At 41.3% G+C, this 26,135-nt stretch overlaps 1 protein-coding gene across 1 annotated transcript in view; it reads left to right on the top strand.

Annotated features, from left to right (window-relative positions):
• The window catches only part of LOC149298328 (synaptotagmin-6-like), a 54,810-nt gene that overhangs the window by 21,692 nt on the left and 6,983 nt on the right, over positions 1–26,135 (top strand). The window contains exon 3 of the mRNA XM_089487461.1: positions 19,332–19,452. Within this exon, the coding sequence (XP_089343587.1) occupies positions 19,332–19,452 (121 nt within the window). The remainder of the gene's footprint in view (positions 1–19,331; positions 19,453–26,135) is intronic.

Below are 26,135 nucleotides of genomic sequence, written 5' to 3'. Positions count from 1 at the left end.
ACACTGCTATGCTCATATCTAATTTGTTGCTTTTGTTGCCAGTATATTATGGTATCCCTGTTTAAATTCAGATCAATCATTAAGTGTATTTTTAAATAATGATGAGTCAAGGTTTCCACAAGAATCACTATTAGAGACATTTGGTTAACACATTTGGTGGGTCACTACTGTAAGTTCACAGCTCTGCCCATCAATACCAAGGTCTGATGGATGCTGAGAAGGACACATAAATCTCCAATTAAGAACTAGGGAAATAAACTGTCCTTTAAATGAACTGATTCCATGAGGTTTCAACTTCCTAACCAGTATAGATCAGTATAGCTACGACCTGGTACTTGGTGGCTAGTTGCAAAATAACTGACCCAAGAATTCAGTATAAGAGTTTGTAGCTAGCATATAATTGGTTTTCTATGCCCTCTTCTCTTTCATTAACATTACATTAATTAAAACCTTTTAACATAGTGCTGGTATTTGTTTGCATACCTCTAACTCCCTGCTGTCCTAATGCTAATTTGTGTCCTTGAGCACATATAATACAGTGTTCAGAGATTACACCCATACGTCTGTTAAATGCACTCATTAAATGCAAATCACCTCATACATAAGCAATCAGAACATCCTGAAAGCCCTTCACTGGGATATGCCTCAACGACTCCCTGATTAAGCCTTGAAGCTGCTCATGAGAAACCACAAGTCCCTTTGAGATGGTTTCATCGAACTTTGCTTCCCTGCAGGTTCCTATTGATTGATCTGGATGTAGCTTATGAGTCTGTAAATCATGGTTGCTGTGAACTTATTGATTCACAATACCAATGTCTTTTTCAATTTCTCCAGTGGGGTTCCTGCTTCTACCAACCACTCCTAAGTGTAGAAACTAAAGCTCTATATACAACAACCACATAAATACTAATTGGAATAACCATGTATTCCCATTTAGCTTACGCATCCATAAACCATGTTTGCAAATGATTCCATTGATTTCATCTTGCCTGTTCCAAGATGTCCGATGTTTCCGCTACCCATGTATCAGTTTGCCTTCTAAAGGAACAAACCACATGTGCTTGTAATATAAAGATCTAGTGCCAACTAAGCAATTCTCACAAATGTGTTAGCTTCCTAAGATCTCTTGTAGCTGCTTTGGGATACCCTAGACGACACAACTTGTGCGGATACTATTCACATCTGTAGGAATGCTAACAAAATTATTTGATTCCAACAAAACAGTTCAGAAATGAAAATGGTCCTATGCACGCTAGTCGGTATAAGCTAAGGTAAACTACTGCTTCCTAGAATCACAAAAAACATATAGCTGGTCCAAAACCAGCAGAGGAATCCTGCCCAAAACACCTGGCAGTAAATTATCCCAAATGTGTAATATGAACCTGTCCAGTTAAATAAATTCTGCAGGCAGCCAAGTGTGTTGCCCTGCCTCCACGCCTCTATGATTGACTGTACAAAGACTAGAGTAGTATTAAAAGTGTAATTACTATTAATGATTACCAATAAATTACATGATATAAATGTTAATTATTGAAAATACTTTTGATGTATAGGCAGGGGCGGGCTGGGCCGGGATGCAATTGCCCCCCAGGCCGCCCTGAATCCGGGCCGGTGGGCTGGCCAGGCGGCCGGCAGACGAACATTCATGGCACCGTGCCGGTAGCGTACCTGGCGGGGTTGGTCCGCCTGGAGTGCCACTCACTGAGGGGTGCCGGCACGACTCCAAAAACAATGCGCGCGGCAACTGTGGCTGTGTTTCGGGACTTGATGTCAAATCCCGGCGCACAACACTGAAGCCACGCCCACCGCCTTCCGCACTCTCTGCACCGGAGGGACAGGACACAGAAGAGGAAGAAGATGAAGAATGAAGAGGAAGAATGAAGAGGAGGAGGAAAAGTGACAGTGCCAGAGGAAAGGCAGGAAAATATTAGTAAGTGTGTGAGAGTGATGGGTGTTATGCTGTAGTTTATGATGAATGTTTGTGAATGAGAGTTTCAGATTGCATGGAAGTGTGGGGGGGATAGCATGGCTTAGGGAGGCTGTCTAGGCATGATAGGAGTGTGATTGCTGTTATCAATTTTTTTTTGTCCAACTGTGGTGTGTTAACAACACTTTTATTAAAAGTAAATTACATACCAAAATTGGACAGAAAATTTCAATAACAGTAATAACGTATACCGTATTGGCTCGGATATAGGCCGCCCCCGTATATAGGCCGCACCCTAAAAGTTTGGTGCTTTTTTAAAGAAAAAGTTTTTTTCTTTAAAAAAGCACCAAAAAAACATGCTGCCACTCTGTCTCCCCCCCCGAGATATGCTGCCACTCTGTCTCTCCCCCCCCGAGATATGCTGCCACTGTCCCCCCCGAGATATGCTGCCACTGTCCTCCTCCCCCCCGAGATATGCTACCACTGTCCTCCTCCCCCCTCGAGATATGCTGCCACTGTCCTCCTCCCCCCCCCCGAGATATGCTGCCACTCTAACCCCCCCCCCCGATTTACCAGAGGAGACTCCCGGGTGTCTTGCGGGGCTCATCTACGCAATACGTGTACACTACTTCTGGTGCCGGCATTCAGCTGATGTGCCGGCACCGGAAGTTGTGTACGCGTATTGCGTAGATGTCCCCCGCCGGCCCCGCAAGACACCCGGGAGTCTCCTCTGGTAAGTCTTGGGGGCAGAGGTAAAACGCATCGTGCGGATGGTCACCGGCTGCGGCGATGCGCGTAAACAACCTCCGCAGCCGGTGACCATCCGCACAATGCGCTTAGACAACCTCCCGTGCCGCCCCCCCCCCCGTGGAAAGTGCTGGCAGGGGAGGCTGTCTGAGCGTATCGGGGAGTAGGATGCAGGACCCCTGCACTGCTGCGGGGGATCTGTATCCTAACCCTGCCCGGCGCCCGGGACTGCATGTCCTGGGCTTCGGGCGCTAGACCCCGAATATAGGCCGCACCCCCACTGTAAAGACTTAAAGTGGAGGAAAAAAGTGCGGCCTATATTCGAGCCAATACGGTATATATGATTGCAAACAGCAATCCCATGCCTATCATGCTAAGTCAGCCAGCACATGCTAGAACCTGGGCATGATAGGATTGTGATTGCTGTTAATTATATATTTGTATATACATATAGGTATATATATATATTAATATTGTTATTGATTTTTTTTTTTCTAATTTTGGTGTGTTACTTTTAATAAAGTATTTTGAAAGGTTTTTTTTTTTCGGTTTTGGCCAAATGAATGCTGAATTTTCAGTTTCGGTCCAGAATTTTCATTTCGGTGCATCCCTACTATGTACTAAGCCAGTCACTGACGTCTTAGGCCTACACCACGTCAATGTTTGGCTTAGTATATAGTGATAGGGGTTGTACTGCAGTATTGTCAGTGTCTGGCTCAATGTATAGGCACACATTGACGGTGGTACAGCATAAACCCTAAGTATATAATGTTAGCAGTTATGCTGTACCACTGTCAATGTGTGCCTCAGTATATAATGATAAGAGGTTATGCTGTACCCCTGTCAATGTTTGCCTAACCATAGAAACTATGCAGTTTTAAAGTGTGTGTTTGTGTGTGGGGTGCCACATACAGGATCTGCCACAGGTGCCAAATACTCTAGGTACGCCCTTGCGTCGTGCGGCAGTCAGGCCCAATGGCCATTCCTCAGCTCTTCGTCCCACGTCTTAAAAGGGGTGGGATGAAAAGCTGAGGCACGGCCATTGGGCGGCGCGGTGCGTGCACGCCGGCCGCTTTAATTTCATTAGGCGCCGGTGGAGTGACTGCTGCACGGCGGCCGCTTTCAATGTCGCTCGCAGCCGCTTTGGTGGCGCAATGGGCCACTTGACTAGACTTGCCCCCCAGGCCTTAGGCTGCCAGCCCTCCCCTGAGTATAGGAATATACAGTAGTTGTCACGGAGCTGGCTAGTCCGACCGACTACCTCCGCTGTCTTGTGCTCCCTTAGCCTGGGACAACACACTTTCCCCGGTTCCCCAGTCACTCGCCGAGACTCAGTGTAGGGTAAAACCAAACGAAGACTGATTTATTTTAGACACACAGAGCTGGATATATCCAGCAAAACACACATTAACATAAAACAAGATATTGGGACACAAACCGCCCCCTTAATCTGCCTCTCAGAGACAACAGGGGCAGTAACGGGATTAACAATACAATAGGGGGGGGACTGATTTATACAACATTAAACATCAAAGAATGGTGGTCACTCCCTGGTTGCAGATCCTGGCTGTCTGCCGGAGATAATCCCCTCAGCCAGTGATGAGATGATACTGCTGGGGGTAGCCACAGAAGTCTCTACAAACCCAGGGCCCATAGTCAATAGGGAGGAGGCTGGCAGTCAGGCTTCTCCAGTGGCCCCAGTGATGGAGGCTTCCGTCACAATTCTCCCCCCTTCGAATTGGACTGACATAGGATGAGACCCCAAACTCCGTAGTCAGTCAGTTTATTTGGCCCATTAATTCCCTCCCAAAATTGGTGCTCCTGCTGCTGCTGGGGAGATGGGCCGGCTGCGCCATCTCCCGGGTACCGCTGGGGAGTGATGCCGCCTGCATCCCCTCCCTGGTGCTCCTGTTGCCGTTGAGGAGAGAGTTCCGGTTGATCCGGTCCTGGAATTAGGTTCTGCTGCTGGGGGGGCGGGTCGGCCGCTGTATCTCCCTGAACTCCTGCAGCTTTGGTAGGTGCTGGGCAGAGGCCAGCGATGCTCTGCCTGGTTGCCAGCACTTCAGCTGGGGTTAGGGAATCTTGTGGGTCGGCCGGTTCCTCTGCTCCCGGACATGTGAGCTGCCGCTGGGAAGATGGACCTGCTGTCACATCTCTCGGTTCCTCCCACTGCCACTGGGGAGGAAAAACAAGTTCCTCCGCTCCCGGACATGTGAGCTGCCGCTGGGGAGAAGGGCCGGCTGCCACATCTCCCTGGATCCCTGTAGTCATTGCAGATGTGGGGCAGAAGCCAGCAGCGCTCTGCCCTGTTGCCAGCTCTTCAGCTGGGACTAAGAGATCTGGGCAGACTGCCCAGCATTCTGAGGCCCCCGGTGTGGAGACCGCAGTGTTATCCACCCCTCTTGGGTTAACATCCTCAGATGTAAAATCAGTTAGATCCACAATCTCTGGATCTGGTTGTGGAGCACAATCGCACAGCTCCAGTATCGGATCTGGATTAGCTGCCCAGTATCCCTCTGACTCAGGGGTGGAGACCGCAGTCCCATCCACCCCGCCTGGGTCAACACCCTCAGCTGACCACTCAATCACATCCACAAAATCCATACAATCCCTGGACACTGGGGCATTCTGTTGAACGCGGTCAAACAGTTTTTTATACGCCTTCTCCAGTTCCCACTCCTGCGTAATTAAAAAGTCTAAATCACTTTTAAGTCCTAGTGCATCTGGGAGGTCCCACTCCCTGAAATCCCGGATGTCCTCAATCCGCCACTCCGCTGTGCTGCCGAAGTCCGGATCCTCCTGAAGACTATCCCATAATAATCCCAGGCCACCGAAGTCATAGCCCTCTGGAGAACAATCTTTCGCAGTTCCCCAATATGCTTGCTCTGTATACCACTGCAGAGCCCTATAGTGATCTTCCAGCTCCACCTCCTGTTGGACCAGCTTGTCCAATTCGGATACCAATTGCTCCTGGGGTTGCTGTCCCAGGAAAGACATCCGTAGTTCCCGCTGGTCTCTAATCTTTTGTTCGGAGCTTGGAAGACACCGACCCCGGCGTATAACAGCCCTCTGCCATACTGACCGTCGAACCACTTGCCTCAGGTTCTGGTATTGTTCTGTAGGCAAAGCAGTGGTGTAGCAGGAGAGGATGACCCGCAGCAGTCCCTGGAATTCGGATACCACATCCATGTCCTTGTCAAGGCGACCGAAGTCTGCCGTCCTGTCGGTTAATCCCGGTAGAAAGTAAGTGTCCCTCAGACTAAGAAGAAATCCCACCGCTTGCCACCAATGTCACGGAGCTGGCTAGTCCGACCGACTACCTCCGCTGTCTTGTGCTCCCTTAGCCTGGGACAACACACTTTCCCCGGTTCCCCAGTCACTCGCCGAGACTCAGTGTAGGGTAAAACCAAACGAAGACTGATTTATTTTAGACACACAGAGCTGGATATATCCAGCAAAACACACATTAACATAAAACAAGATATTGGGACACAAACCGCCCCCTTAATCTGCCTCTCAGAGACAACAGGGGCAGTAACGGGATTAACAATACAATAGGGGGGGGACTGATTTATACAACATTAAACATCAAAGAATGGTGGTCACTCCCTGGTTGCAGATCCTGGCTGTCTGCCGGAGATAATCCCCTCAGCCAGTGATGAGATGATACTGCTGGGGGTAGCCACAGAAGTCTCTACAAACCCAGGGCCCATAGTCAATAGGGAGGAGGCTGGCAGTCAGGCTTCTCCAGTGGCCCCAGTGATGGAGGCTTCCGTCACAGTAGTTATATAGTGCTCTATACTACAAATACTAATAACAAATACTTTTTAGGCAACTTTGAGGAATATTTGAGTAAGCAGGATAGCATAGAGTTATCATGGAAAAACGAGTAGTTTGTGCATATAAATTTCTGGAATACACAAGTCAGTACTGACCAAACATAGACAACGCATGACTCGTCAATAGCATTCTGTCATCATGCCAAACCGGATGCTGCTGTTAAAGCTAGCACACTTAACTTGTCATTCACAAGAATAGAATATACTTTAACATATAGCAACCTAAAGACAGTTAGATTTGTCTAATGTACCACATATAGAAGTGGATGGTTGAACTGTTTTGCTGCCTACTGGAATTAAACAATTAATTATTCCATACTAGTGCTAAATCTAGGGAATAGTTGGTGTTTGAATCTATCACCTTTGTTAATTTGGTCACATTCAGTTTACGTTCATAAACTGATGGTACTTTAACACATGTAATCTTTGTGCTTTGTTGATGCATTTTTTTCACTCATCTGCCTACATGGGAATTCTATGGGTTTGACCCGGCGCCTTTGGATGAAGCCCTGCTTCCCAGGGTCTCCAGGATCTTTGGTCTCTTTTTTTCTCCGTGTAGGAGAGCAGTATGTGCCTGTGCGACTTCCTGCCCATATTCTGCCCACACCCTGCTCCCTGCCTCCATTACCTCCAGCAAAGTGCACTCTTGGGCTAGCCCCACCACACACTGCTAAACCCTTCCCCGCAAGAAGCCACTCCACCAGTAGAAGATGAGGTCTCGTTAGCCCCCTCTGTGAGGTTCCCAGGTATGCTCACCCGACAAGAGTGAAATATATTAATCGGGAGGCATAATATTCTAAATTGGTTCAAGGTGGATGCCCCCAGCAGAGTGAGTATTTGGTCAGGTGACTATTTTAACACTAGCAACCATATTTTAGGGTAGCAGAGCTCTCTTTAAAAAAAATACACCTACCTTTGTAGTAATTTCTTTATTAGACTGGAATTAAAGACCTAAGTAACAACAAACTTTCATAGGTTGTCACTGTAAATATGTAAAAAAATCTATGCTGCCTAAATATATAGTTGATTCTAATAGCTTGTGATTGTCTGAAACACTGAAATATAAATGCTAATGGAGCAGGCTCTCGGTTTATATATTCCAGCTGGTGCATGATGCATTACCTAAGGCAGACGTATATTAATAATGGGGGTGCAATTTTACACAGGCATTAACCATGAGAACTATATCACTCTCCATGTTTCTCAGCTCATAGTGGCATTGTGTTTGATTTTTTTGCCGTCTTGTCTTGAATACATAAGTGTTTTCTCCAATCCCAAAGGTATGTGTATAATACTTAACTAGGCAACAAGCACTACAGGGCAGGGACCTCCTTACCTAATGTATGCATACCTATTGCACCCCTATGCTAATGTATAGTTGCAAATGCAATCAAAATTATTCAACCCCCATGGCAAATTGTTTATTGTCAAAATTTACAGACTTTCCGCTGTTTGCAATGAACAAATCCAACAAAAGCAATTGAAATGGCTCAACACAAGGAATGCTTCAAGTGGTTTACCTAAAATCGACTGTTAATGCAATGACTTCTCTAGTCTTAAAATTATTCAACCCCTTCATGGCAAACATCTATAGTACTTAGTAGAGCACCCTTTTGCTTTGATGACCTGCTGCTAACGAGATGCATTGCAAGACTCCAGCTTCTGGTAGCGTTCCTGAGGAATCTTAGCCCATTCCTCCCATGCTGCAGGTTTCCAGTGCCAGAAGATACAAAGCAGCCCCAGAGGATCACCGAGCCACTACCATCCTTAACTGTAGGCAGACTGTTATTTTCAGTGTATGCTTCGTTCTTCTTCCACCAGACATACCACTGATCCACCAGGCCTAAAAGTTCATTTCATCACTCCACAGAACAGAATCCCAAAACTTCTATGGCATCTTTATATGAGTTTGAGCATATTTGAGCTGACTTTTCTTGTGCTTTTGGGTCAGCAGTTGTGTACGTCTTGGAGTTCTTACAAGGAAACCTTCTGTGTTTAGTAGGCACTTTACTGTGCTCATTGAAACCTCAGTGCCTGTTGCCATCAAGTCTTGCTGCAGGTCTTTTGCAGTCACTCAGGGATTTTTCTCAACCTGCCTTTTCAGAAATCTTGTTGCAGCCATTGATAGCTTCCTGACCTGTCCATGTAGTGTAACCAATGTTCCTTTAACTTTGAACTTGGAAACTATGCTTTCAACGGTGTCTCTAGGGACATTCAGTGCCTTTGCTATCATTTTATATCCTGTTCCTTGTTTGTGAAAGGCGATGATCTCTTCTCTTAACTTTTTTGGACCATTCTTTTGACCGTATTTCCAGCATGCAGTATAATGTGACACTCAACAAACCCCTAGGCATTTCAGGTATTTCATGTGTTCCAGCTCAAGGACACCTGGTGCAACTAATGAAGCCCTTGATTAGTTGCATCAGATGTGCTTGAGACAACATCTGTTTTGCATATTTGTGCGGTTGTGGGGGATTCTGTTTAGAGGGTTGAATAATTATGACACTGGAAAAGTCATCATAAGTTGCATTATCAGTTGAATCTTGGGAAACCACTTGAAGCATTCATGGTGTTGAGCTGGTTCAATTGCTTTTGTTTGATTTGTTCATTGCAAACAGCTGATTTGCAATGGGGGGTTAAATAATTTTGATTGCAACTGTATATAGGACTACTGTACTTCTCATTTCAACAAACTAATTATACCTTCCTTTTTATTCTGTAAATAGTAAAGTGCTAAGTACATCTGATAGCACTACATAAATCAATAAAATCAAGCACATAGCACTGCAGTGCGTATCGACAAACACTGGCACTACAGAAGATCTCTTTTAACATACTATCCTTATAAGATGCCACCTTTCCAAGTTAATTTCTGCCCTGCTAAAGCTGCCATTGCCCAGTGTAAGTGCTGTTTTATATGAAGTAGGAGCAACAAGAGCTCAGCTCATATGGCTAAATGGAAGCAAATCCCCACAACAATATCCCGCTGAAGGTTATTTTAGCAGCAAAGTAGGAACCGACTTCATATTGGCCATGAATTTAAAATTACATGTTTTGATGGGCAGGTGTTCATCTACTTTTGTCCATGGAGAGTACTATAGCATTATATAGGGGGTGCACCATTAAGTTGTTCACATGCCAAGAACTGCTTGGTGTAGTCCCTAAATTGAAGGACAAAGTTAATTTTACCAGAAAGAGTTTTACTGTGCAGTGTTGTTAAGGTAAAAGAGAACAGAACCAATATGGTTACATATGTGTGAAAAAGAACGTACCGTATTGGCTCGAATATAGGCCGTACTTTTTCCCCCCACTTTAAGTCTTTAAAGTGGGGGTGCGGCCTATATTCGGAGTCTAGCGCCCGATGCCCGGGACATGCAGTTCCGTGCCCCGGGCAGGCAGCAGGGTTAGGATACAGATCCCCCGCAGCGGTGCAGGGGACCTGCATCCTACTCTCCGATACGCTCAGACAGCCTCCCCTGCCGGCACTTTCAATGGGGGGAGTGCCGGCACGGGAGGTTGTCTAAGCGCATCGTGAAGACGTTCACCGGCAGCGGCGATGTGCGTAAACAGCCCCCGCTGCCGGCACATCTGTACGATGTGCTTTAACAATGTCCCTTGCCGGGAATTTCCACGGGGGGGAGATTGTTAAAGCACATCGTGCAGACGTGCCAGCAGCGAGAGGTTGTTAACGCTTGCATCGCCGCAGCCGGTGAACGTCTGCGCGATGTACGCTAACAATCTTCCTGGCCGGCACTTCCCACGGCTGAAGTGCCAGCATCGGAATTTGAATACGCGTACTGCGTAGCTGTCCCCCGCCGGCCCTGCAAGACCCCGGGGAGCCTGCACCGATAAGTCTAGGGGGGGGAGACTGCTTGGGGGCAGAGTGGCAGCATATCTCAGGGGGGGATAGAGTGGCAACATATCTCGGGGGCCAGAGTGACAGCATATCTGGGGAGGGCAGAGTGGCAGCATATCTCGCGGGGGCAGTGTTTGTTTTTTTTTACTAAGAATTTTTTTTCTTTAAAAAAGCACCAAACTTTTAGTGTGCGGCCTATATTCGGGTGCGGCCTATATCCGAGCCAATACGGTATATTGATGTATGTGTAGGGGAGTGTGACCTCCCAAAGTAGAGAGTACGAGTACACATGCACAATTAATCTGTTTGGTTATAACACACGTGAGACACCTCCACTTATGTCCCTGAATCAGTTATAAAATGTGGTCACCCTACTGCTCTTACAACCCATTGTTTCAAAGGTAGATTGAAATGACCATGTCATTGTTAATTTGTATAGTGTTGATGCTATTGTTAATGTTATACACTCTGCTCTTTGTAACAGAGCTACAGAATCTGCTGGCGTTGTATAAATAAAATGTAATATTTTTTTTATCTCAAAATCAATATTATCTCTTTCACTGTCTTGTTAGTATAGGTCCCAATACACCCTGGTGGAGCCAAATTAAGATCATCAGATGTATTTTCCTTTACCTTGGTATGTTTGTTGATATATAAGACCAATGGTGTTTGGATCTTCTTTGCTGTTCTGAACTTTATTAAATCAAAAAGTTTTCCCCTTGGCTTCAATATCTGTTTTACAGAAATTCTGCAAAGTTCTCTATTTTTCTAAGTTCGGCCCTTAAAGATCGTCATGTCGTCAAAGTAAATTAATTGTAATTTGACTTGATTTTTGTGTCAGGTCACCTTAGTAAATAATACCTTAGTTTTAAACAACTTACCCAAGAGTAATTATGGAACCAAATCTTTAAAAACCATTTACATATCTGTCATGAAAAAAATATTGCCTTGATTAATTGCAACAATTAAATATGTGGACAATATATTCACACCATCTGAAACCTTTAGATAGAACAGTTGCTTGGGAATTAATATTGCCTTTATTCCCTCTCACCACACTTGCGGAAAACAAATTTGTTAGCAGATTGTCCTAGCGGCATCTAGGCAGCCATATCAATATAGCTGTGTGAATTGAAAATGATAGTTATAGTTCAACTCCATTGACACAATTATATTAAGAAATGACAGATATTATGGGAGTATAAATCACTGTATTAAGAGTAAGGAGGCTGAGAAATATCTTATGCATAATTATAGGGCAAAAGCAGCCCGCTTTTGCAACCTGCAGAAATAGATATTAGAGCGTGAAAGCTTTCAAAGTCATAAAATCTAATGAAGTGTTAGACAATTACAATTCATCTGAGCAAAGAGGCAAAACAAATAATTTGCGTGTTATCACATGTAGATGATGTATTCATATTGTAGCTGTCTATAGGCCAGGATTTCTTTATGGGGCAGTAGTAGGGTAGGATTAACCAAACCTTTATTGGAAAAGTGTAGTTACAAGTGGACCTAATGCATGCACCTAATTTTACGGCATTCAAATTGGCACAGGCATTCTTTAGTTACTGGAGTTAGAAATTGAGACTTGTGTTCCTCCTTTCTTGGCTCTGAAACAAGAAGGAATTTGTTTAAACAATTCCTGCACATGCTCCAAATCAACTGGAGATGACTTCCCATTGAAATCCGTGGGAATAAGAGCAGCCAATTGCATGTATGCTAGGAAATCATCAGTGTCCAAACAGCATATATGTTACTTAGTAGCAGATGATTTGTGGTACTCATTTGAAAATCAACTAGGTTATATCCTGCCCTATGTTTTACCATGCCCAACTTGAGCTTTCTTACTAGCTACAGTACAGAACAGTTGTAGTCGCGCGTTTGCATTGGCAACCCTTGCAACCTGGAATTGGCCCTCATCAACTCTACACAAATCTTAGCAAATCTTTACTGCAGGTATCTAACTTTTTTGGCTATGTAATCCAGATCTCTGTGTATGTACCCACTTTTGGCTCCATAGATTCTGTCAGGTTTACCTGGGAGTTGACCTCTGGTCTACTCACACCCTGGTCTTGAATGACTACATTGCCTCAGTACTGTCTGCCTCATTTAGCCCACCTGTGGTCCTTAGCATATTATTCCTCAATGGAATTCACCCGCCATTTGTCATCAGGCGGCTTGTTTTCTCGTTTGTCTGGGCTTATCTAGTGGTCCTCAATCATACTTAGCTGCTAACATCGCCCTGTAATGTTCCTGTGCTCTTGGTTTCTGGTATCCTGAGTTCTAGTTGTTTATGACTTTCCATTTTAACTGACTGGTTACTGACTTCCGCCTGTCTGAACACTGGTTCCTCACCCTCTACCAATATTCTGACCTTGGGTTGTTTGTACAGGATAGACTGGCTGGTCTATCGGAATAGGATTTGCAGGGACAAATGGAACCTAGAGAGGTTATAAATACTTTTAGCAGACAAGCCCTTGTGAGAATGTGTGAAATGGAAGAGCCTGTACTTGTTAAGGTCTTCAGCACATAGCATAGTGGGCACTTTGCTCTGGGGAATGGTAGCAAACATAATCAAAATTTAAGCTTATACCTTGTGTAGAATTGTATATCTGATTTAGAGTACTTACAACAGGTAATGCTAATGCTAATAATAATGATAATAATAAGGATTTTTAAACAATATACATTATTAGAATATAAGTTGCTAATCAAAGCTAATGTACGTCATAATAAGACTCTTAATTGTATAGTGACTCCAAGTTTGTATTGAAACTGCCAAGGAAATGTTATTTTCTTTATTGTTTACCAAAAAGTCAAACAGAGTAAACCTGGGGGCTGCTTTTCCTGTGCACCAGGCAAAGCATGACAAAAGTCAAATTCACAAATTTGCTAAAGCCAACTCGCCTTTGAGGGCACATATTTGTATTAATTCATTGATTTTTATTTACCCTCTCCGCCCCACAGGCCAGGGATGGTAGAAGTGGGAGAGCCACTGATGAGGTCTGTGCCCATGCAGTGGGCTATTTATTTTAAACCCCTATCTCATTCCCCCGGTAATAGGAGTTCAGATGCATGACTTCAGGACTATACTGTCTCCAGATTGATATAATTACTCTCTGTCCTTTTTAAAAATATTTATTTATTTAATTTTTTCTACATTGTTTATGTGGGTGGGTAATGTTTTGAGTATCATATACGGAAGTCTTGTTTTTGACCTCTTTAAAGTTACTCGTTTAATATTGTTTTACAAGTACTATGATGTTGAAGGGGTTAGCATTTTTTCTTGAATACTCTTCTGAGAAAATGTTCTGCTGTTTATTTGAGTCACTAATATTAGTAGAACTACATCACTTACACGTTTCAGTGAGCGCTATATTATAGAAATAACTTTCATTTGTTTCAACATGAGATGTGCAATGCCAGGCTGTCACAACTCATTTGCCTCCTGTTGTGCTTGTAAGTGTATTTATTTATCTGTTTATATTTGTTCACTAAGAAGAAAGCAAATTAAGACGATAGGATTGTCAATCCGTTGAGACGTCAAACATAACAAACAACAATTACGGCATAATTGCAACTGAACAATTAGATCGACACAGCATTTGAAAACGATTTATCTGATGTTCACTCTGTTAAGAATTAAAATGATTTTTTGTCATTATAATTTATTCCAGGAAAATTAAGTAATTTTGTTTCAGATTTTTCATTTGATTTTTGATTTTTTTTTTATTCCACTTTGGGGGAAAATCAGGTCAGATAATAGTTAAAATAAATAAAAAAATGTATAATGCAATCAAAGCAGTGAGCAGTGGAATTGTGAAAGCCTCTGGAAAAAATGTGCGGGATAGTAGAGGCCATGTAAACTGTGACAGTTGGCTGTATAAAACAGGCCATAAAAACTTTCAAAACAGTTTTTGAAAGTTTTAGCTGTATAAAATGTGGCTATAAAACTTTCAAAACAAGATTTAATGAAAGGTATACATCACCTTAGGATTGTTCACGCTGCGGGAAATGAGTCACTACTGAAACTCAGTTGTGCTTATAATAAAGTCCAAGATGTGCATCAGGTACGAAATGTGTCAGGTGGTTTTAGAGTGGGATCTGGCGGAAGTTTAACATTATCTCAAATCAAGAGATGTTTTCATCCACCTGCTAGCTGCTCATGATTTATTGCAGGGAGTATAGAGGATACTATATTGATGCACTGCTTCAGAATGATCCCCTTGGCTTTTATCTTTATTAAAAAAAAATTACTTGGTCATGATACTTTACAGTGTGTCTGTTATTGATGATGAGTTGTTGGTATACACGTACCAACACATGAACAGCAAGGAGGGGTCATCAGAAACACTACTCGCAAGTGTTGCATGTTTTTTTTTAATTAACATCAACTTCACTCTCCGGCAGTTGAGTATGTGCAAGTAGTTTGGGAAATAATCAAAAACAAGCAATAGGCACTGCTTTTTAGGTATCATGCATTAACCGCTGACCAAAGGGGGAACCCCTCTTCAGCAACAGCCATCCCTTGTAATTACAATTAATCTGTGGGGCGGAAACCCACTTCTCTCCCATCTCCAAACCCCTGTTGCAGGCACCAATGGCTTAACTACTAACATGCCCATTCCTCTGGCCTGGGCCAGCTGTCATATCTCCCCTTCCCTAGCAGTCCATGGGCACCCTTTTAAAAAGTTATATACAAATATGTCCTGTATTAAAGATCATGTAAGATACAATAAAGGTAAAGAGAGATGCAAGATAAAACTCGGTGACCATCCACTGCCTTTTTGTTGCAATACAAATCAAGTCATTCAAAATCGGTATTTAGTATGACTATAGTTTCGCAGTTAACTAGTGGAATGCACATTGCCATATTTTTATCAATGACATCTGGAGCTCAGTTCTCTGTAATTACAAATACATTTTCTCATTTTATTAAAAAAACATGATTGTAACCAGATTTAACTCTGTGTGCACATTGATGCTAGATAGCTTATTTGAGCCCAAAGATGTATTGCAAGGAACATTGTGTATTTGCTTTTGGTTGATTGATTCAACCCCTCTTACCTCCCTTCAAGTGTACAACCTGCGGATCAATGAATCTATAATTTCATTTCATTCTGGAGTGTAGTGCATCTTACTTGAAAAATCTCTGAGACCTATTGCCATTATACTAGCATTTTCAGAGAATGCCACTGGATCAATAAAGAACATAACATAATATGTTTATTTGACTTTAAGTGACTGTCCTTAAAATCGGGATAAATATGATTTAATAGTACTGAGTTAAAACTACCAACAGTGAAAAGTGAATATTTTGTTTGTAACATGTCCTGTGAGTGTGATACTCTTTTGGATCACAAGGTTCAAACCACTTGTAGACCAGATTAGACTTTTCCAGAAACAATATAAAAATGCCTGCTCAGTTCTCAAACAATATTTTTGGAGCTAGAAGACCATGCTTAAGTGGCCTTTATGGCCCTCATGCTACATGGTTTGTCACATTGTATATACAGGCCATGTAGTGGATTAAGCCACTGTTTTAACTCCATTGCAACATGATGGATACTTTTAGAGGCTGTAGACTTACGAGCTATATACTTTCTAAGAGTTAAAATAATATTCTCTCCTTCAAGCTAATACTAATTCATCTCTCTGCTTTAATTATAAAGAATTATACTCAAGCAGTCAATCAGCCTTTTTTTAGCCTGATGTATACTTCTGAACAGAAACAGGCAGTTTTGTTTGCAGGCAAAGTATCCTGCTGGCTCAGCAATCCCTGATTCAGCATATCCTCATTTGTACAGTAAACAATGATAGCTATCCCAGTGAATACATGACAGCAGTATAGCTGACTCTGGGAGACTGGACACAGCTATTAGCACTTAGGCTTGGCTGAGTTTTAGCAGGAAAACAGTGTGAAACAATCTTAAGAAGTTAGTAGAGTGCTGACAGTGTGTTCTTGTGATGAGTTATGAGCATTTTAAATCTCCATTAGAATAAATATACAATAAACAAAAATTATAGTAATATTCCAGTTGCTTTGGCCTCCAAATTCTAAATGTTCATCTACTCCCAACATTCTTCAATCCTCTCGTATTTCGTTGCAATACTGGGATAAATTCTTAATGTCTGTCCACAATATCCTATCTCTTTAGCTATTCCTTATTTCCACCATAGCAATCCAGATTACAAATCTCAGTACTCAGCAGTTGGATCACAAGGGAAATTACAAGTGCATATCAACTCTTTGTTGGCAGAGACTTGCGCCCATTTTCAGAACTAAGAGACACACACAATCTGAATCCACGTGACTACCATATACACCTGATGCTCACATGCTTCCTGAGTCAAATCCTTAAAACAGTCAGTCAGCCAGTCTTAGAGAGCATCAAAATATTAATTCATACAAACATTGTACAAAATGTGTCTCTACATGTTGCAACATACTTTGGATATATGTATATGCTGGAATGGGAAAATGATCTTCTGAAAACATTCACTCTTGAATCCTAGATGAGGGGGTTGAGTCCGTTCTCTGGAACCTCTCACTGCACAAACCCTCTAGAGATCGCATGAAAAGGCATCTTTAGATGTTACCTAGTTTCACCCAAAATATACCAAAGATCCAACAGTGCTTGTTGAAGGGAGTGTGGAGCTCTAGGATCAATTTTCCATATTTGGTGTAGTTGTCCAAAAATACTCTTTTGGCACGCTACTTAGCAAATGTCTTGGGATGAGCGTTCCGTCTCTTCAAGAAATGTGTAGCTGCAATTTTTTTTTACAGATCTACATTGTAATGTGTAAGTTGTATGATGTTTGTAGCCACTCATATACAAATTATTTAATAACCAACTAGAATATAAAACTTACATTAACACAAGCAAATTTCAAACCAAAACATGTATCTTAGTGAGATGGTATCTGAGATGAAAGATTAAATACTGCACAACATAGGATGAAGACTACTAGAATCTATCCAGAAGAAGTTAAACTATGGGGTGAAGACATACTATGGTCCGTTTTTAGAAAGAAAGCTTTCACAATTTTCCAGGAATCTTAAACTCTTTAGACCTTGGCATGCTATATGTACAAAGAATGGTGCATGTGCTGAAGGCATAAAAGTTACTATTTAGTTTTATTTAGGTATAAGCAAGAACAGATTAAATGGCACTCTAAATAGGAAAAATAAGACTTTTATGGGATGCTAGGTAAATCACAGCTCTATATCCAGAGCAAGTAGACCATAAACTACTAACCCAAGTAGATCCCTATCATCTTCTGCCTGTTGATAACTGAAAGTGAATTGCTTATGTGAATGAACTAACTGTTGCTTAAAAGATTTTCATTCATTTGCCAGCCAGAACATTTGACGAGGATCTTCAAGACAAAGGGCACAACGTTACAAGTTGCTACTTTTGGAATGTAATCGATTCCTATTGTAGACATCCGCATTTTAGAAATGGTTGACCAGGAGTATTACTTTCACATCATCTATTTTATAATTGTTCTGTTATAGAGACATGATTCAATTTTAGAAGTCTGAACTCAAGTGTCATCTTGGTATAGCTGTTCACACCACGTTTGCGGTTCACACCACATTTTCTGTTAAACTCATATACAGAGCCAAAGGAGGATTATGCTGATAAAAATGTGCTTCCCAAGCTGTAATCCCTTTTTCCCTGAGGCCTTAAAACCTCATAAGTGGAACAAGAAGAATTGAAATAGTTTAACCGATATAACACATTGTTTTTACACTAACATAATTTAGATGCCTTTACAGTACGAAACAATTCCTTATTTGCCCTATTAGCAACTGTGATGCAATTCTTTAGCTGTGCATGACATGTGGACATAAAGAAATATCCACTCGATATTGTTTTTTATTTTTTTTTACCTAGTAGACAATATGGGATGTAGTAATTTTAGAATCCTAGTTGGGGATCAAGAGCTTTCTTACAGTTTGGTTTACTTTACTAAGCAATGTTATATTTTGCATAATATTCTTAGCACTATTTTAGGTATTTAGTTGATTAGGTTTTTTTAAAAACATTTTTCAAATATCTGAATCTACAGTTTAATATTTTTTGGAATGCAGTTTGATTTCAGTGGTTGCAAATTAACAAGGATTAGAATAAATTGAAGCCAGTTCTGAAGTACATAATTGATACTCCAAGCTTCCTGGCAACAGGGAGATTCATGTTTCACAAAAAATGATCGTATTTACCAGATGGAAATTTTAAAAAGCCTCATAAACTCACTGCAGGCTCTTCATTCCCTGGACATCTGCTTTTTTTTCAAAATCTGTGGCCAAAAATTTGCTTCTATGCTTAACATTCTGTTGATCGTCTTAGAGAAGCTGAGAGAACACAGATTAATGGAACTCTAAAAACATGACTTTTGGCTTCATACAGATGGGAAAAAAGGTGTAAAATATGACTTTTAAGGGGAATCCATCATGAATAAAGAATATGTAAAGCAGCTACTATTTACTGTCCAAAGAGTTCTAAAGACGGGACCCAATATGGATTCTTCTTGGTTTATCCTTTATTGGCTAACAGTCATCATATTATCGGTCCCAAATCCTACATATTCACTCAACTTACAGTCAATGTGAGTACATGTGTGCACACTCCGGCTTACTTTACATGCATGAGTTATGCCTTAATCCTTTTGTCATTTCATAAAACTGGAGAATTGTTGGACTGCCATTGGTTGAGTGTTCACTTGTATCTGTATTGATATTTGCGAGTGGAGAAATTTGCTGACAGCAGCAGTAGCACATTCTGGAACTCAATATGTTAGTGATCTTAATTAAACTCATAAGACTCATGGTGATCTGGCAGTTTCTGAAAAGTAGGATGTAAGTTAAGCAGCATCATTATACATTTTTTCTTTGTCAGTTTCCAAATATGGGTATATGTCTCAAAATGAGTCTAACTTTCATTATTTATTTTTTTAGGAAAGTGTGGACCTTGGTGAAATTATGTTTTCACTCTGTTATCTACCTACTGCAGGACGTCTCACCTTAACAGTAATTAAATGTAGGAACCTTAAAGCTATGGACATCACTGGCTACTCAGGTATGTTTGATGTACCCGCTGAATACATCTTTCATTGATGTAGTCTTCATGCAGAGTGAGACAACTTCTACTGTAGAAATTCTTGGGGATGAACCAAACAATTTATGGTTTTGGGAAATTCTTTAACTAAGGAAAGGGCTGGAGTGCATGTACCAGGAAAGGTAAACCTCTTATTTAGTACTGAACTTGGTAGTGTGTAAAAATATGCCTGAATGCACATTTGTATCTTAAAAAAGTTTTAGGACTGTTCTTCACAAAGTACAGATAACATGGAATATTTTGAAACAGAACCCGTATGTAATGATAGCCTTTTATATACATACGGTTGACACCAGAAATCTTAGTTTCTTTTTTTATTTTATTCTGGCTGCAATATGTTCTTTTTAAACCTTTAAAAAAAACAAAAACAGAAGATAAAAATATGAAAAAGTCATATTTATAATTTTAGGGAGTATCCTAAATAAAACATTTTTTATTTTCTTTTAACTTTAAATGGGAAATTTGCTGGTCTTTGGAAATTTGCCTTCTAGAGCCACAGCAAAGTTATCGTTTTTATGTTATTGAAAGCTGCTTTCGCCTACCAGCCAAATAAACATTTGTTTAAAAAAAATATCTAATTAGTATCCATCAACACATTTCTAAATGATAACAGCAAACATTTGGTTGTTTTCACGGAACATGTCATGCAAATTGGATTTTCTTTCATTTACTGAATGTAGATGTATTTGCCAGTTAAGTGATGTATTTAATTTTATTTGTACCTGCTGTTATCCGAGAGAGAAAATAAAAATAAAAACTCACAGCCTGTTCGTGTTTGCATTAAACATTTAATGGAAAACACATATCACCCTGTGCTGTCAAGCCTTCTGTCGTGATATAAAAATCCAATGTGTGGTGGATACCACTAGAAGCTCTCTTACTATAGATTATGAAATGCTAACATTGTTGAATTTCTCCTGTAGACTCTCTCTTCAGATGGGCCAAGTTAGCTTTTTATAGTGCATTTATAGTACACCAGTTTATCAATGTATTTATTAATGATTACAGAAAATGCTGGCCCTTCATAATGAATAGTGTTGCTTGTGCAATTAGAAACACACTGTTGCTGACCTGCTTACTCATGGTTTAGTAAAATAGCTCTTAAGGCAGTTTTTATCCATGTGTTGATTCATCTCCATGCCCTTATTACATGATCGCTTATATACATAAGATAGGAGTAGTGAGTGTGTACTGAGCTAGGCGGAATTAGTTTCCGGAAGGCACCTTTAGCCCATCTTGTTCTTGTATGTCAGATTCCCTCAATGTATGCGTTGCATGACCTGGTGTGCCATTTTAGGAAGTGTTGGGAACAGACACTGCATCATATACAAACCAACATACATTCTATGCTTACATGCAATGTGCTTGGTGATTGCTCAGTACTGCTTGTGGTTGAAGTCATCACCAAAGAAGTAACATAGAGAGTACACCAGGTTACTAGCATGGTGCAACTGTTCTTCTCTATTGACTATTCTAATTGAGATTGCCAACCGGAGTGCATTATTTCTTAACACAAATCTCAAGTGTGTTTTGGGGGGGTGAGGACACATGACCTATGAGATTAGGAGATGGGTACAACTGTTGTCTACACTGAATGCAATACACTTTCCAAAACCTTTTATTTCTTTGCATCATCAAATAAGTACATGCATTGTCTCAGGTAACAACTAATTACAGTTCTGGAGTGTCACTGCTGTTAGCTAACAAAGATTGGGTTTAGGCACTGGTTGTAATTCTATAACCAGTAATGTGTATCTATCTATCTATCTATCTATCTATCTATCTATCTATCTATCTATCTATCTATCTATCTGTCTATATACTATAGGTCCTGGTCCTAACCTCAGGAAAAAATGGTCAGGCTAAACAGGCCAAATATATAGTCATTCCGCTAAAACCTCCCGTGTGATGACTCCATCAGTCAACTCAAGACTATTAAAAACTAAACAGACTAAGGTAATATCCACTAATTACTAACATCCAGCTAACAACACCCAAGACTGCCACAGACTATGGATATAGAATAGGTTAACGCAGACATTTACTGGTTATCTTATCCTTATGTTCAAACATAAGTAGGCTTCAATTTTTTTTTTAAATAATCTTTTTTACAGCCAATTTACAAGCCAAGAACACAATGTGTTCTACTGCTTCTTACAAGTGGCTAAACAGTCTTTTATGTCCTAAGGCAGAACAATGTATAGATTTATTTAAAAAACAGTACTTGATTTTGTAGCAATACTCTCCACAATTATAAACACAGATAAATACAATACATTTAATCTTTCTCTCAAAAAAACAGACCAGAGGTAAATTTTCATTCAAGCCCTTCAGGGCTACAGTATCAAGAATCATAGTCTCTTTAAAGCAATATTTTTGATCTGTTACCTCCTCTCAGCAATGGTGGGACATGATCATAGCTATTAATCCCAATGAAGACAACTGATGTTTTAGCATTGAAAAATGTTGTCCCACTGGTTTATCAGTGGATCCATTACTATATGCAGTACATGTTGCTGATTGCTGGCCATGGATTCTTTCCTTAAGGTAGGTACATTTTTCACACTATGCCAATCCACATGGGCATGTGGATAACAAAAAAACATGCTCCATCTGACAAGTGATTCTATGTTGAATATCATATTTTTTCTGTCTATATGGATGGTGAAATCTAGTGCCTGCAAGTTACACATCCAAGACAGGGAAAGGAGCCACCTCCAGTGGAAAAACTGTTTAGTGTGTATTTTTTCCACGGGTCTGTTTTTTACTATCATGTGCTGTTTGAGTATATCTGGTAATGAAACATCATTGCAATTATCCTGGACCACTTTTACAGTTTGTTCAGTGCCAGTATGGTAGTTCATCAGGAACACCATTCTTTTTTTTTTGTGGTTACGCACTTTTGTTTTTTTTGTGGTTGAGTCCTGTAGGGTTTTTTCATAGCTGCTTTCAGAACACCCTTACGATATCATCTTAGGTAAAATCGGTCAAACCTCATATTGTAATCAGTGTCCTTCCTGAACAGAGTATAGTCAACCTGTTTATCCTCTTTTACAAAGATACTCGAATCAAGGACTTGTATATTTACATGACTATAGTTAAGTGTTAATCAAATGTTCCCCGGTAGGTTGTTCAGACTGTTAACCATCTCTATCAATTCCTCCTCAGATCCATACCAAAAAAATTTCATCAACGAAGCGTTTGTACAGTAATAATTTATCTGCGTATGTTGGCAGGATTTCCGTGGTTTATATACATACATACTGTTCAAAAGTTTGGGGTCACTTAGCTGTTTTCATGGAAAGCAAGGAAATGTCAAGCTTTGCTTATATAATTGCAAAAGGTTTTTCTAATAATTAAATAGCCTTTTAAACACAACATGCCACTGGGAAACAGGAGTGATGGTTGCTGATAAAGGGCCTCTGTACGCCTATGAAGATATTCTATTAAAAATCAGCCATTTCCAGCTACAATAGTCTATTATTATTCTATTATATTTATTAAGCACCAACAAATTACAGAGTGCTGTACAATTTAAATGGAGCAGTTATCACACATAACAAATATACAATAATACATACTAGGGCTGAAACAACGAATCGATAAAATCGATAATAATCGATAACGGAAATCGTTGTCGACGATTTCCGTTATCGATTAATCGAGTGATCGATTCGTTGTTGGCTCCTTTTACTTACCTCCGCGAGCCTTCCCTGCTTCCGCTACACGCTCTGCACTGCGTGACGGATGTGACGCGTTCCGGAGGTAAGTATTCTTCATGTCTGTGCGAATCGCTCTGTGCGAGTGGCTCCGTTCGCACAGAGCGGTTCGCTCTGTGCGAGTGGCTCCGTTCGCACAGAGCGGTTCGCTCTGTGCGAGTGGCTCCGTTCGCACAGAGCGATTCGCTCTGTGCGAGTGGCTCCGTTCGCACAGAGCGGATCGCTCTGTGCGAGTGGCTCCGTTCGCACAGAGCGGTTCGCGGGGGTGGGGGTGGGGTTTCAGGGGATGCAGGGCAGAGTGGGGGTGGGGGGGCAGGCCAGGGTAGGAGACTGAGTGCAGGGCAGAGTGGGGGTGGGGGTGCAGGGCAGGGTAGGAGACTGAGTGCAGGGCAGAGTGGGGGTGGGGGTGCAGGGCAGAGTGGGGGTGGGGGTGCAGGGCAGGGTGTGAGTGTGGGGGCAGGGCAGGAGACTGGGTGCAGGGCAGAGTGGGGGTGGGGGTGCAGGGCAGAGTGGGGGTGTGGATGCAGGGCAGGGTGTGAGTGTGGGTGCAGGGCAGAGTGGGTGCAGGGTGTGAGTGTGGGGGCAGGGTGTGAGTGTGGGGGCAGGGCAGAATGTGGGGGCAGGGCTGGGTGCAGGGCAGAGTTGGAGACTGGGTGCAGGGGCACAGTGCAAAGTGCTGGGTGCAAAGTGCCAGGGCTGGGTGCAAAGTGCCAGGGCTGGGTGCCAATTGCCAGGGCTGGGTGCAAAGTGCCAGGGCTGGGTGCAAAGTGCCAGGGCTGGGTGCAAAGTTCTGGGTGCAAAGTGCTGGGTGCAAAGTGCCAGGGCTGGGGCAAAGTGCTGAGTGCTGGGTGCAAAGTGCCAGGGCTGGGTGCAAAGTGCCGGGTGCAAAGTGCCGGGTGCAAAGTGCCAGGGGTGGGGCAAAGTGCTGGGTGCAAAGTGCCAGGGCTGGGTGCAAAGTGCTGGGTGCTGGTTGCAAAGTGCTGGGTGCAAAGTGCTGGGTGCAAAGTACCAGGGCTGGGGCAAAGTTTCTTGAACAGTAATAGTCCACCTCTTTTCAGAATGTTTGGGGTTATTTTGTTTCATAAATATTGTGTTTGGGTTTTTGTACTTTGAAAATATTGTTTTTTTATTACATCATAACAAAATAAGAATGTTAATGTAAATTTTAAGTTGTTTTTTAACATCCAGTTCATTAAATTATTTTAAATAAACTAAAAATTTGCATATTGTTTTTTTTTATCCGATTAATCGATTAATCGAAAAAATAATCGGCCAACTAATCGATTATTAAAATAATCGTTAGTTGCAGCCCTAATACATACAGATACATCAGGAGTTAAGAACTCTGCCTGTAAGCTTGCCATCTAGCTTTATGGTACTTTTACACAAAGTTCTTCGCGGGAATAGTAGGCTTTTGATGGCTCTACTCGTGAGCTTACAATCTAAAGGAATAGTATGGGTAATCAAAACAAAATGAGGGGTGAAATGAGAAATGAGTAGTATCTTTCGTGTAGCAGAAATTAGGGCTAAGTGGTTTCAGGATGCAGAAGATGATATAGTACAGTGCCCTGCAAAAGTATTCACCCCCATCGCATTTTTCCTATTTTCGTTAATTGATTGCTAGAGTCATCATAGGGAATGGTTCAGAGTTTAGGGGAAAGACTGTACCTTTGACATGTTGTCTTAAAAAAAAGTCTCCAGGAGATACTGAAACGTCAATGATAAATAAAGCACAACAATAATCGCTCTAAAAAAAATCCTGCAATTGGTTCATTTGTGGATGTTTATTTTATCTCCAATAACATCAAGTTAGAGTTAACTATAGTTAACTATATAGCAAAGAACCATAGTAACTAAACAACATGTTAATATGAATAACATGTAAACATCAATTTTTTTGGATACACTGAACTACAAAATGTTATTTTTGGGAAAACGTGACAGACCCACTTTAAATGTCCGACTGCCAAGTGCATTAGCAGGCAATTACATGGGGTGAGTTATCTCTAAGCCATAGAAACATCAGATGAAATACAACCAAATAACCTTGTTATGCAATGTTCAATGCCTTAGGAGCTGTTTCTCAGAAGGATTACATTTAGGGATTACTGCACACAAACTGTGTGTTCTAGAAATCCCAGGGATTATAGGGCAGTTGAACGACTACACCTACAGGTATGTTTTTTTGAAACAAAATCATGTATTCATGCTGAATCTTTGATTTCAATAAATCAGAACTTCCTTTAAATAGATTAGAACATTTTCACTCAATTTGTTTCAGCTTTTGCGATACTTTATCTGGAACACAAAATCTAGTGATGCATTTTTTTAATCATACATTTATTACATCAGCACTGGCAAGTATATGAATATATTGAGTCACACATTTTAGCATATCCAGGGTGGTTGGAAAGTAAGTATTCAGGCTTATATATATATATATATATATATATATATATATATATATAGTATACAGTATATTGGGGGATACCTTGATGAATTATGAAAATGATGGCAGACCCAGCCACATGGAACATTTATATAAATGAGACTTCACTGTAATGTCTTCTAGAGAAAGACCAATTTCTCTAGAAGACATCAGTTGAGTTTGAGTGCGGTCATTTCTCAAAAGGCAAAACTGTAACTGTAACTAATAAAATTCAAGCAATGCAATATTTAGCTGCTTGCTTAGCATATCATAGCACACTAAGCTTGCAGTAGAAAAAAAGTTGTTCAATAGAGCAGGTAGAAATAGAGCTGAACAAATGGATGAGGGCTTTGGTGTCAACCTAACGCATTGTAACTGGCACCGAAGCCCGAAAATCAATCTGCCATGGAGTCTTTACTAAGGTCCTTACGTAAAAAGGAGTTTTTGTTTCATGTTAATTTCACATTCACATCACATTTCTCCATATTTAGAGTAGT

The sequence above is a fragment of the Sceloporus occidentalis genome, unplaced genomic scaffold (assembly GCF_023333645.1).
Source record: "Sceloporus occidentalis isolate IW3139 unplaced genomic scaffold, rSceOcc1.0.p SCAF_33, whole genome shotgun sequence".
Classification (NCBI taxonomy): domain Eukaryota; kingdom Metazoa; phylum Chordata; class Lepidosauria; order Squamata; family Phrynosomatidae; genus Sceloporus; species Sceloporus occidentalis.
Note: the sequence above shows the minus strand (reverse complement) of the source record. Positions and strands in the feature narration are given on the sequence as shown.